Source organism: Eleginops maclovinus, chromosome 2, assembly GCF_036324505.1.
Source record: "Eleginops maclovinus isolate JMC-PN-2008 ecotype Puerto Natales chromosome 2, JC_Emac_rtc_rv5, whole genome shotgun sequence".
Classification (NCBI taxonomy): Eukaryota; Metazoa; Chordata; class Actinopteri; order Perciformes; family Eleginopidae; genus Eleginops; species Eleginops maclovinus.
Genome location: NC_086350.1, coordinates 12,692,237 through 12,705,172, shown reverse-complemented (window position 1 = coordinate 12,705,172; position 12,936 = coordinate 12,692,237). Strand labels below are relative to the sequence as shown.

At 42.8% G+C, this 12,936-nt stretch overlaps 1 protein-coding gene across 1 annotated transcript; it reads left to right on the top strand.

Annotated features, from left to right (window-relative positions):
• Window positions 1-7,681: 7,681 nt before the first annotated feature.
• LOC134879947 (uncharacterized) lies at window positions 7,682-11,787 on the top strand. Its single transcript, XM_063906554.1, has 9 exons — window positions 7,682-7,730; window positions 8,331-8,700; window positions 9,494-9,697; window positions 10,185-10,290; window positions 10,348-10,686; window positions 10,826-10,892; window positions 11,065-11,230; window positions 11,551-11,628; window positions 11,760-11,787. The coding sequence occupies exons 1-9, from the start codon at window positions 7,682-7,684 to the stop codon at window positions 11,785-11,787; spliced, it is 1,407 nt and encodes a 468-aa protein (XP_063762624.1).
• The last annotated feature ends 1,149 nt before the right edge of the window (window positions 11,788-12,936 follow it).

Below are 12,936 nucleotides of genomic sequence, written 5' to 3'. Positions count from 1 at the left end.
ACAGCTTGTCTGGTCTTTTTATACTTTAAGCGATCAAATCAAAGAATTTATGTCTGTCAATGGGTGAACCAGTTACAATGCTAAATGTTTCAGTTAATTGTTGCCGGGAGAAGCAGGAACATTAGCATCAAAGTGAGATTGATTATGCACACGTTTATTTTTTATAGAAATTGTTATCCATGTTGAGTCATGAAAAAATAAATGAAAAAAAAACGGAACAAATTTGCTCTACTTAGTATGGATCAGAGGCACTCTTAGGGAGCATGCAGAATTCAAACATGCAATTAGCCTTGAGTTATCGCATAGCATAATTTAAAAGGCAAAAAGCCCAGTGTTGAACAAAGGCTCCTGTGTGGACAGAAGTTATTAAAACCGTGAATGTCAACAGCAGAATTTCTTTATTAGTCCCTGCACATTGAGTCAGCCAGGTGAAAATCCTGAGACATTTATTCAGTCCTAAAATAAAGTTTATAAAATGGTTCTTCAAACAATGAGAGCTCAACCCAAGAGCAAATTATCATATCTAACAAACTGTTCATTTCCCTTGATGTAGCGGCCCCTCAATGTTGAATAAACAGGCTTGGAGTGTTTCCATACGGGAAACACTCCAAAATTCAGATGAGTGTGCATAGCACCAACACCGTGAAAACTGAAAGGAAAATAACAAATGCGCTTTAGCACGCTAGCGTCACACATTGACAACGGCAATAACAATTACATGAAATGAATCTCATTATTATTTACACAAACGTATGAAATGCATTTGTATGAAATAACACATTACATGAATTACATACCTCGCTCCACGTATCAAGGGGTGCTAAAGGGGGGATCCAGGGAAGGCTGCCGCCATTAACTTAACTAAGACGTGAATGAGCGCGCTAGTGACTACGAACTACTCAAAGTACCACTGTCAAACAAATCAAGCACCGACTCAAAATGGGTGACCAGCAGAGGCGGCTGGCCCATAGGGGGCGCTGGGGCTCTGCCCCACCAGCTGTTGAGGGGAAAAAATATTTTTTGCATATTTTTTTTTAAATCAATGTCAGTTTTACTTAATAGTGTGTGTGCCTACATGCAATTTAAATCATTTAAACAACATTTCCACCAACTAACACTCATTAAACAGTGAATTTCCACTGACAGACAGTGTATCATTCTCTCATGGGGCGATCGGCAAAGTGCCCCTGACCGGCAGCTAAACAGCCAATCCGGTTATGGTTGCTAGGGGGAAATTATGAATAATTGGCCTATCAACGTCGCCAAATTTAACGCCGGTGGGGCGCTGGAAATTTAGCCCCAACTGCTACGTAAAATGCGTGAAGGTTTAGGATTGCTGTAGCTACATAAGGAGCCAGCGATAGTTTTTTTTCGTAGTGCGACTCCCAGACTCTGTCCTACGCTACCTGGGGAAAAAATACGCGCGACGACGAAGAGAGATGATGGCGATGTAATATGTAATAATATTATAGTATGTAATTGTAATATAGTTGTGGAGAATGCTTTGTTGTTTCTCTCAGGCTGTGACATGCAATGACAACTGTATGGCACTGATGCTGTTTTCTCCAAGTAAATGCATTTTTCCTTGAGAGAGGGTATTAAAATAATCTGTTTATGTAAACATTTTTGAAAATAACTTGGTTCTAAATTCTTTGTATATGTTACATTTTAATAGGAAAGTTCTGTTTCATTCTCTCTTCTCAACCCACACTCACTCATTCACTCACTCACTGTTGATTTGTATAGATTCAGCTGAAATCATACCCTTGTTGTTAATTTATCCCTTGATTGTATTGTATAGTATTTGATAGCATAAAGTCTAATATAGCTGTAAATTGTTACTTTTTCTGTGAAGCTGGAAACTGTGAAATTAAATTATTATTGTGGAACTGTAGTCATTTTCCGACTGTTCATTTGAATGCTTATGCTAGATTAGGCAGGGAAATCTGTTGGCACACTAGCCCCACCAATATTTTTTTTCACCAGCCGCCACTGGTGACCAGGAATGCTGTTAAACAAACAAAGTGGTATAACAGTTCACAAAAAACACTTTAGGTACTGTGAGAAATGTTCGTTTATTCGAAGCCCAGGAGTCGGTTTAAAAGAAAGAAAGCAAACCTCCCTTAAAAGTTATAAAAGGAGTGTTTAATAAAAGGATGCAGTAGTAGGTTATACAAAAGTTTCACAGCTGTAGCTCAATAGCCCGGGACACGCGTCCACAGGCCACTGACTGGCCACTGACTGAGTTACTGTCTGGCGGTCCGGAACAAAAGAGAGCCCGGTTCTACAATACAAACATGTTTTATAGAACCACCCCTTTCCGACCATACAATAAACTACTTCAAAATAAGACGCGCTCCGCTCTCGTGCTCTCATTGGTTGGTAGCGGGGGGGCTGGATCCTGTTGGCCGCTTGTCACATGGGGTTCTCCGGACTCTTCTATAGGCTGACGTCGTCGGGGGCGGGTCCTCTTATGACGTCACCGTCGCCATCTTATTAGCGAAGTCCTGGAGCTCACAACTACAATATTCTATTATGCAATTCTTCTGAGGTTTATCAGTTATTAAACAGGCAACTGTATCATTGCAGCATCAATGAGTGAGAGGTAGAGGCGGTGTGTTTAGTATGTAACTCCACTGGTCCTTCTCCCTCTACTCATATATACAATACAATATTAGCTTTATGCTATCTGAGGCTAAAAACAACATCCGGTAATACTACCGGAAGTGAACAAATATGATCCGTCCAGAAACAGGGAATTATCTTTTAAAGTTCCGCTCCAATATATTGATTATTTCTAACAGTACTAATTACAATTATTATATTTTCGGTCTCTGGCTCTACACATGTATCGTCTTACGTAACGTAACATTTCACAATGATTAACAGTATTATTTTACAGTAACTTGTTGTAGCTTAATTAAGTTCCCCTGTAATATCCCAATGAATACCTGTAAAAACTACAGTATCCTTGAATTTTACAGCATTTAACTGTTATTTCACAGTAAAACCCTGCAATCAAAAAAACCCTGTTATATCACAACAAGGTCTGTAATATCACAGCAACACAGTAAAACAAATAATATGGAAAATACCCAAACAGCCGTGAGTACTGTGCTCCAAATTGCGCATGCGTCAGACCGCGTTTTTGACTGAGCGGGAAAGCGAACTCTTCACTGCCATCTTCCTCTCGCTGCCGGCGGCCATCGAACGGAAAGGAAGGTAAGCCATTTGATGTGTATAATAGCGCGAATGCAAATGGTAATTTATGAAATGATGAGACATTCCACTTCACTTGTATTCGGCGTGTGTCCGTGTTACATGCCATGTCCTGACGCTAACTTTCGGTTCAATATTACTTGAACTTAAAGTTATGACAGATACAACACAAATACACTCATCGTAACATGTATAGCTAAATGATGCAATAATAATATTTACTTTCAAATGAATGTTTATCGCATGACACAGCTCATGTTTTGTTAGCAAGTGCCCGAAATTGTCAAACGTTCTCTCACAGCATTTGCTAATAGTTATTTAAAAGTAGAGTCTGGAGTTTTGTTCGTTGCAGTTTGTAAAAAAAACCATTCAAACTGGGCCCCTCCCCTCGGGCTAAACTGTGTAGCCTACTGCCCCAGACAGCAGCAGTAGCAGTTGTCAGGACCGTAAAGGAAAGGAAATACAGTCCGATTGAAGCGCTGGAGCCGTGGGCCAAACCCGGCCGTCACCGGCAACGGGAGCCTCCAGTGTTAGGAGCAGGAGGGCCGTTGTGTTGAGCTGGGAAGCGGGTGTTAGCGGCGGATGCTAACCGCTACTGCTAGCCGAAGTTAGTATCGAGCTAGCTCACCACAACGGCCCTCATACTTGTTACCCGTGGAGGCTTTAGTTGTCGGTGACGGCCGGGTATCGGTCCGCGGCTCCAGCACTTCACTCTGACTGTATTTCTTTTTCTTTGGGGTGCTGCTGCACTTGGATTATTGATTATTTCTTTTAATTTACTTAGACGGTGTATTACAGTATCACCCCAAGTGGAAACATGACCCGAGAGCAAAAGCGGTTTTTATAATATTGATAATAGCCAGTAATGATAATATTGCAGTACACCCAAAGGTGATGTAACTCCAAAAATGTCCATTAAGTTTCTCTCTCTCTTTAAAAAAACAAACAAACCAGCAAATATGTACAGATTTCATGTTTTTTACAACATGCTCATGATCATAATCTGCATTCAAACTGAAATTCGTATTGTTGGTTGCCTTTGTGTAATTTCTCCTTTTTCTTTTCTTTCTAGGTCATCAGAGGGCGAGGCTAACCATCCTGTTCAGTGTCAGGCAGTAGTGATGCGCGGGTTAAGGATTTTTAACCCCCGCACCAACCCAACCCATCGTGACAGCCAATCCGCACCGCCCGACCCGCAAAATTACGCTCTGATTTTTTAACCCAACCCGACCCAACCCGCGAAAATGGGAGAAAAAAAAAAAAAAGATACCAATGAGTTTACGTCGTGATTTGCCAAACGGTAGGCCTATTAACGAGGGGTTTTGCTCACCTTGTACTGCTGTTTGATTGTCCCAAACTTTTATATGATGCATTACTTTAGGCATTCACGGAATCTCAATCATGGAACGGCAAAATGTTCCAAACAACATAGTTTTATTCTTAACACACAGCAGTGCACGCACGCACACACAACAGGCGGTCGCATTATAAAGCCAGAGAACATCAACCATAATGTAGCATAAACAAAACTGTCAAATGATTGGCTATGGAACACTCGCATTTTCTCCGCAATTTGAAGACGAAAAGAAAAGGAACTCACACAATACCGTAACATGGTAGGCTACATATCTCATTTGCGAGCCTATAATATTAGGCCACCTTCCCACTATGATGTAGGGCTATTTCTGCCCGCACTATGTAAAAACAAAATGGCATCAACAGTGCCGGGATTTAATCGATTACGACGTGCTTCCAGGACACGACCGGCCGAGCTGAAGGTCCGCTCACTAGATGCGCTGGTTGCTGGAATGCAGAGGACCGCTTTAGCCAGCATGGAGAGTAGAGGATATTCAAATTTGCGATCCCTCCAAAAATTGAGGACGTTGTCATGGCAGTCCTCCAGAGTGAATTGTGCCTGTACATATCTTTGTACTTCATCTGGCTCGATGAGGTCAGGAGTGTCTTCCCATTCCAGGAACATCCTTCTCCTTTTTACTGCATGGTCTATCAACACAATCAATTAAAGGCCGTCACTACGATAAGCCAATTAAGTTCAGTTAATTCAGTGTTGTTTAATAGCCTAATATGTTTGGACTGTGTCACATAGCCTACCGTCTAGAACCTCCTGATCTGTTGCGCTCCTCACCTCCATTTTGTCTGTAAAGTTAGAATAAGGATGCGCATGATTTTTTTTGTGCTACTATGCCATAAATGTTTAAATATGGTTGGAGGTTATAGCCTCAGTTTTACCTTGAATCACTTCCTCAGACTGGGCCTGCAGGGTTGGGATGAGGGCTGTTGTCAACGCCCTCGCTTCCATTTGAACGGCAATATTTTCCTCGTGAGAGAGCACTTTTAGGGATTTGAAGCGTGGAGAGAGGAAGGTGGCAATCTTGTGTGTGGAAGTGATGATGAACTTTTCGTTCAGAAGCTCACTTGCACGAGATCGAATGTGTCGCATGTAGTCAGGGTCTTGGAATCGGGGCTCACAGTGCGCTCCGAGTCTCTGGCGCCAGAGAAGCACAGTGTTAAGGGTGGGATAACGGTCACCCTCCATGTCCTCCGAAGCGTCTCTGAAAAGCGACAAAAACTCTGAAATTGTAGTCAGGACCTCCACCTGTATTCCCTCCATACGGTGCTCTTGGCCCTTTTCCTTCAGTAACTCCCGTATCTCCCGGTGTTGTTTGGCGATGGAGGAGAGCATCGCTGCTTTGCTGTTCCACCTGGTCTCGCATTCCTGGATGACAGCATATGGGAGATTGAGCGTGCTGCCTGATTTTTTTAAGTAAGTGACCAGATGTTTGGATTGAGTAATTTGGCCCGTCACTTCTCCCATGAATGTGGGCTCATTTTTCTCGCTGAAGGCATGTTTAAGGACTGTATTTATTACGTGGGCTGCGCATGGAATCCATTCGAGTTTTTTAGCGCAGCCTTGATGTTTGGGCCCTGATCGCTGACAAAAACTAATTTGGACCGTTTATCAGCTGATATGCCCACCTCCAATAGCTCCTTGCTGATCTGTTCATGGATGTTTGTCGCAGTCTTCCTAATTGTGCTGTCAAATTCCAGTGTGGAAATCACTCTGCTTGTGAGGGACCAATCCTCAGTGACGAAATGGCACGTCAGTGCGGTATAAGACCTCATATTGTGGCTATCGGTCCACATATCAGTAGTGATGCCAATGCCACTTTCTAGAGCTTTGTTCATCTGTTCGCAGAGCCGGGCCTTTTCTTTTTTTGCATGATCCTTTGCTCTGTCACAGATGGTCTGCCTATGAGGGATGACCGAATCAGCGTCCACTGCCCCATATCGTGCGCCGATATTTATTAGCCCCTGTGCCACACGGCTGAACCCCTTGCCGGACACTATGTCAAATGGGCGTAGATCAGTGCAGCAGAAATCTACAAAATCGTCAACTAGTTTAGACTTAGCTGCAAATGGCAACTTGCCCTTCAGGAAGGACGACATCAAGGGCTGCTGGGTCGATGGACATTGCCTGGAAGGAGCCGGCCCCGGGCATGAATGTCGATTCAGGGTGGATGTCCCTGTCTTGTGACCGTCATATTTATACAGTGCGCCGCATTTGAAGCAGCTGACGTATTCCGTGACTGTATCGTCGGACAGCACAACCTGCCCAAATCTCTCCCAAACTTTACTTTTTCCATCAATTTTTTGAATTATCTTAGCATCGCCAGCTCGAATCTTCTGTTTCATTAGCTCAGCCATATTGTTTGTTGAATTCAAGAATTTGGCGGTGTAAACAAAAGCTGTAGGCTACGGATACCAGTTAGGGGAAACAAAAATAAAGAAATAGCCTACTGAAAACGCAATCACCACTTTATTTATAGAAAGGGAGAGGGGAAACAGTCTATAGGCTATACAATTCTATCCAGTTTTACTTGTTTATTGCACTTTGTTGTAAAATACAAATGTAGGATAATTATGAGGAGATGCACGGCAGGCTATTATTTTCGCTAAACAAATGATTGACAGGAGGCATAGCTCGCAGCTTGCTGCTGCCTTCTGACGTGCTACCTGTGTGCGGTGCATGAGACGGAGCGGGAAGAGAGGGAGAAAACCCCATTTTATCCTTACACAAAAGACAAGCATATGAACGGATACATATAACTATAATAGCTGGAATAATTGCGATTTTTACCCGACCCGCCCGCTACCCGCATTTTCCACGGAAAAAACAACCCGGCCCGCCCGACCCACGGGCTAGCCCGCGGGACCCACGGGTTTTGGGCCAGCCCGCGCATCACTATCAGGCAGGCTAACCATCCTGTTCAGTGTCAGGCAGGCTAACCATCCTGTTCAGTGTCAGGCTAACAGTGAGGAGAAATAGTTTGGGTAGGTGACTAGTTAAAATGCACCACAATGTTCCACTGTAAATTGGTTGGATGTGAGCATGTGTCTGAGAATGTGTATAACTTTGTTCAGCACACAAAGCTGCATAGTAATGCCCCCAATTATCACTACCAGTGTGGGATGCCTGACTGCTCACAGAGGTACAGAAAACACACAGGACTGCAAATTCATATGTATAGGCAGCATAAGTCCTACCTACAAGCTGCTGGGCCTATACTGCCTGACACATCAGCTCTACAACCTGACACATCCTTGAAATGTGTGCTTGAGGCTTGTGCATTTAAGTGTGACACTTTGGCCTCTCTTATTAAGCATTTGAAGACGCACATAAGGGGAGGAATGGAACTAGATGTCCATTTAGAGGTTGTGATTGCAGGTTCACACACGTGATGACTTTTGCGTCACATATTTCCAGGAAACATAGGTGTGCAGAGGATTCAGTTTTAGATGACTTTGTTCTAGACAAGTCTATTACTACAGAGCCATTGCCAGGACCCAGTCTGTCATATTCAGAAGCTGCTGCTGCTGAACATAAGGAACCAGAAATGACATTAGCTGTGGACGAAAACCTATTTTTACAGAACCTTACACTATTCTACTTGAAATTGCAATCCAAGTTACTCTTACCGGCAAGCACCATACAAACCATTATTGATGGCTTTCAAAGTGCTCATGAACTTGGCCTGTCTAATTCACTTAACATTCTGAGTGAGAAATTGAAAGAACTCGGATTCCCTCAGGCCAATATAAGTGCATCATTGAGGAAATTAACAGAGATGATCTACTCACACTCTATAACAGGGGAAGGCTCAGTACAGATGCAAAGAGGAAGGCTGCTTTTAAAGAGTGTTTTAACTATGTTCATCCCATCCCATCCCCTCCGAGCACTGCCCCAAGCACGTCAAGCCCTTCACAGCTTGGCGTGCCATGGTATGTAGACTTTCGTCTCAACTGGGACCAGGTGTCCTCAGCCATTCGACTTAGAGTGGAAAAAGAAGAAAGACCATTGCCAGACCAGAGAAAGGCCTTCGTGCTCGTGGACCAAATGATGCAGCACGACCGCAACCCATCCAGAGCCATGTGCCACAGCATTGTGAGAAACGTTGTCAGGTAGGGATGGGACTATTATCAATATTATCGTTAATTGTAATTAAAAAAACACAATTAACGTGGTGCAAGCTGTCAGTTAATCCCGAGCCCCACCCCCTTTAACTGTTTGTAGTTTTCATTGACTAATTTCCTGCACCTCTATGATGTCACAAGGGTGCAGAAGTGAAGACTTTGTAAACATGGTTTGTTAAAACAGAGCTAGTATAGTCAAGAAAACCAGACTTATGCTGTATTCACATGGAGTCCGGCAGACGGCAAACCGGATGTCATTTTAGTGGACGACAGAACGACAGTAAAACTTAGTTAAAGAGTTAAAATATTTTAACTTTTGCCGTCTGCGGCGACGGTATCAACCGGATGTGACGTATGAGTATGTCGACATCGCCATAGCAACATAGTGACGCTTTGTGCCGTCCTGTCAGACAGTTTGTTTTTACCGTTCTGTCTAGTGGCATTGGCCGTTTGCTGTCTGCCGGGCTCCATGTGAATGCAGCATTATTAAACCCGTGTATTATTATTAATATACGGGTTTTTTGAGCGTGTTTTTTTTTTTAAAGTTATACTCACATTAGCTGTACGCTTATGTGGTAAGTGTCTTGGCCTGCATGCAAGTTAGTGTTCAGGTTTCTCTTTGAACCACACTGGTTCAAAGTAGAAGCTACAGTTTGACGCTACGATACAATGCAAGTTGGACCTTTTTTACTTATATTTCGTATTGCAATAATATAGTTTATCGTGATTATTTTGGCCACAATGGTGACATATTTTCTAATTGTCCCACCCCTATTTTCAGGAGCCATTCAAAAACATTTGGCGACATCGGCAAGCACGGTGATACTGCTGGAGACGGATGTCACTCTCTTCTGCAACAAGTAAAAACGAGAGTGGAGTACAAAAATAGGAATAACACTCTTGCTCAACGAGGCAGAGAAGGAAGACCGCGCACGGGAATGGCAGGAGAGGCCAGACTGGCAAGAGGTCCTGTTGACCAATACGGGTATGTGGAAATATACGGGTAAAATCTGTCAACATTTTGATCGAAAGCATTGTATATGACCATGAATAACCCTGAAACAGGACAAAACATACTTTTCTCTTGACTACTTTATTGACACTTTGACATGGACCCTTTTCACAGCAAGCATGCTGCAGTGTCAATAGTGTAGTAAACACAGGTGTAATTAACTGTGATTATGGCCCTGTTCCATTTAGGATTAAGCTGAGCCAGGGTGCTGATATTGTGCATAGTGGCTCTCTGGCATGGCTGTGACACACTAAATACCTTGACCATAATTAATTTGATAAAATACACCTGTGCTTACAACACTATGACACTGCAACATGACTGCTGTGGAATGGGTCTATTTAGACAGTCACAACCGGGAATCAAACTGCTGACCCTTCAGTCATGAGACGACCTGCTCCACCTTCTGAGCTATAACCAGCCCCCAATAGTATTGTTACCCTGTGATGCCCACCCCTAGGTGTATGAGGTGGGGCCCAGCAGATTTGCCAGAGGGGGAGACCGAGGCAACGTTGGAGAATAGGAAGAGGGATCTGCTCAACATCTACTCAGGCATGCAATCTACTGTCTTTTTGGTGAATTTTGTTTAATGCAAATTTGCAAACTTGTCCTGATCTGAACAGTGTGTGGGGGGCGGCTACCAAATTGTTACTTGGGTACTAACAATACATTTGTATGTCTGTATACACAGAGGAAGGAATGAGTGGCCGTTTCTCTTCTCTCAGAAATGCCTATTCTCACACTTTGGCATCCTGATGGACATCGATGTCCTTCTAAAACTAGTGGAGGTAATTAGTCGACGAGGACAGGCCATCCTGGATTACTGTGCAACACTGGACAACCCCAAGATCTGCGATGTTCTGGCCCGCTATGATCCAGACTCTGACAAGGCTGCCTGCATCCTGCTGCTCCTAATGTCGTACTTCAAAGAGCGGAAAGAGAATTTGAAGCTTAAAGTTGATGTAAGATTTTTTATTTAAAATGCAAAATGAGTGATTACATTAGACGCCATTTATTACCTTGTATGATTTACCTCTGACCAATGAACAATATTTATCCTTTAACGTTAAATCTATGCTATTGTGTGTTACTATGTTACAGCCATGTGCCACTGCTGTGGACGTTAATACTGCAGAACTCCCCAGCACCCACTGTTTGATCATTCAAGGTAATGTTACTTGGATCTTGTATCGACATTTCTAACTCAGTATTTGGTTTTGATTCTAGGAATCTACATGACCACAATAAATAATAATAATGATTACATTTGTATAGCACTTTATATCTGAAACAGATCTCAAAGTGCTCATAACACATGATGTGGTATCTGTTCATTTCAGGTGACATGATGAAGCCCTCTGGATGGCTTATATCCATCGAGGGACATGTCGTAATGGGCCCACACCCTTTGTTTTTACACAGAGTAGCTGCTTTCTTCAGCAGCTATTACGTCTTCAACCTTGAGTATCCTGTCGCTGGATCGTCGACGCTGGAGTCCATTCAAAGGTATTGTGTAAAGATCACATGTAATCTTGTAATTCACATTATAGTATAGGCTTCCAACTCAAAGATTGTCTTGAGGTCTAAAATGCTGACAAAGGAGGTGACTTTGGCTAGCCTGGTGAGACCATCCTGATCTTGCGAACTCGTATTCAATTTCGCACACTGGCTAAAAATCATTTCATGGTGAGAGGAAGATCCAACAAGTTTGGATTATAAGTCTATTAGGGTGTGATATTGGAAAAGGCACGAATGAAAACCTTTATAAATGCTGCCTGCAATACATAAGTGTATTTAAAACTGAAACTATCTTTGCTTATTAACAGGTGCTTCTTGGGCATCAATCCTGAAAGAGGCTCAAAAAAGGGTGTGAGCACCCTTTTGAGGAAACGTATTGACTTTGAGTGGGCATCATTGACTTTTTGCAGCAGAAGTTGTCAGGCTCATTTTTGAGTAGTTCTTTTTGTACTTTTCTGAACACAACTTTGCACTACAAGACTTTTGCACAACGCTGTTACGTGTGGACTCATTATAGAATGTTTGAGACTGAGAAGAGCGCCTGACCCCTTCACGACATCCCTTCATCGCTCTCTCCTTTCCTCTCTTACCTTGCCATGTAGGCCTCATTCCCATCCTCTTACTGTTATTGTGACACAGCTAGTTGAATCGTTGAATTGTGACACAGGTAGTTTCTCTGCATTTTAAGGAAAATGTATGGGTAGGAAGTTGAATATCTTAAATTCTTGCGCATTTATGTTGAAAAACCTTTATTTGTAAATAAATATGCCATTGGGCTAACATTGACTTTACCTTGTGTGTTGGTAGATTTTAATTGTACAATGATTGTAAATTCACAGTAAATGGAAACTTCCTCTGCATGCACAGTAAATTACTGGCCAATTTTTGCATGACTTCCACAGTATACATTGTAAATTCACAGTAAATTACTGTCAACTTGTGCATTACTTTCACAGTACGCACTGTAAAAGTACAGGGCCTTGTTGTAATGATGTACAGCAAAAGGTTGTAATTCCCCAGTAATGTACTGTAATATCACAGTAATTACTTTGTCATTGAAGCTGTGAAGTTACAGTATACAGTTGTGCTTTTACAACAATGCATTGTAATATCACAGATGTGAAATCACAGTAAATTCCTGTGAGTACATTTCACAGTATATTGCTGTAATCCTTACTGTGAAAGTCATGCAAAACTTATCCAATTATTTATTGTGAATTCACAGCGAAAATGTTTGCATTAAGTCATCTACCTTAATGTTGCGCCGAGTCGTGTGCCACTTTTGCCGTGTGGAGATGTTCATGAGATATTCTCTCTTCCATCGGCTCCAGAACTGTTCGACGAGGTACTGGACTCTTCGCCACCTTTTAGTTGCATAGACATCCTCCTTCTCAAATTTGCCAGGCGGTGGAAGGGCAATCTTGGACTTCATCAGTATGAGATGGTTCGGAGTTAATGGCTCGAGTGAGGTAGGATCATTCACCCCGTTTACAGTTAACGAACGGCTGTTCACAATGGCCATAGCTTCATAGAACAGAGTTCGAAGGGAAGAGTCGTCGAGTCTGCCTGGGTGTGGCATTTAGGACATTACGAACGGTCCGAATCTGGCGCTCCCAGACGCCGCCAGCGTGACTTGCTGAGGGAGCATTGAAGATGAACTCACATTGCTTTTCTGCGAGGAAGCTCTCGATCGT

Bases quoted from the DNA above. Each gene is read 5' to 3' on its own strand.
- LOC134879947 (XM_063906554.1), top strand. From the start codon at position 7,682: ATGCCCCCAATTATCACTACCAGTGTGGGATGCCTGACTGCTCACAGA. The intron at 10,687-10,825 runs GTAAGATTTTTT...ACTATGTTACAG, and splicing joins ATTTGAAGCTTAAAGTTGAT to CCATGTGCCACTGCTGTGGA. The intron at 11,629-11,759 runs GTGGGCATCATT...GACTCATTATAG, and splicing joins AGGAAACGTATTGACTTTGA to AATGTTTGAGACTGAGAAGA.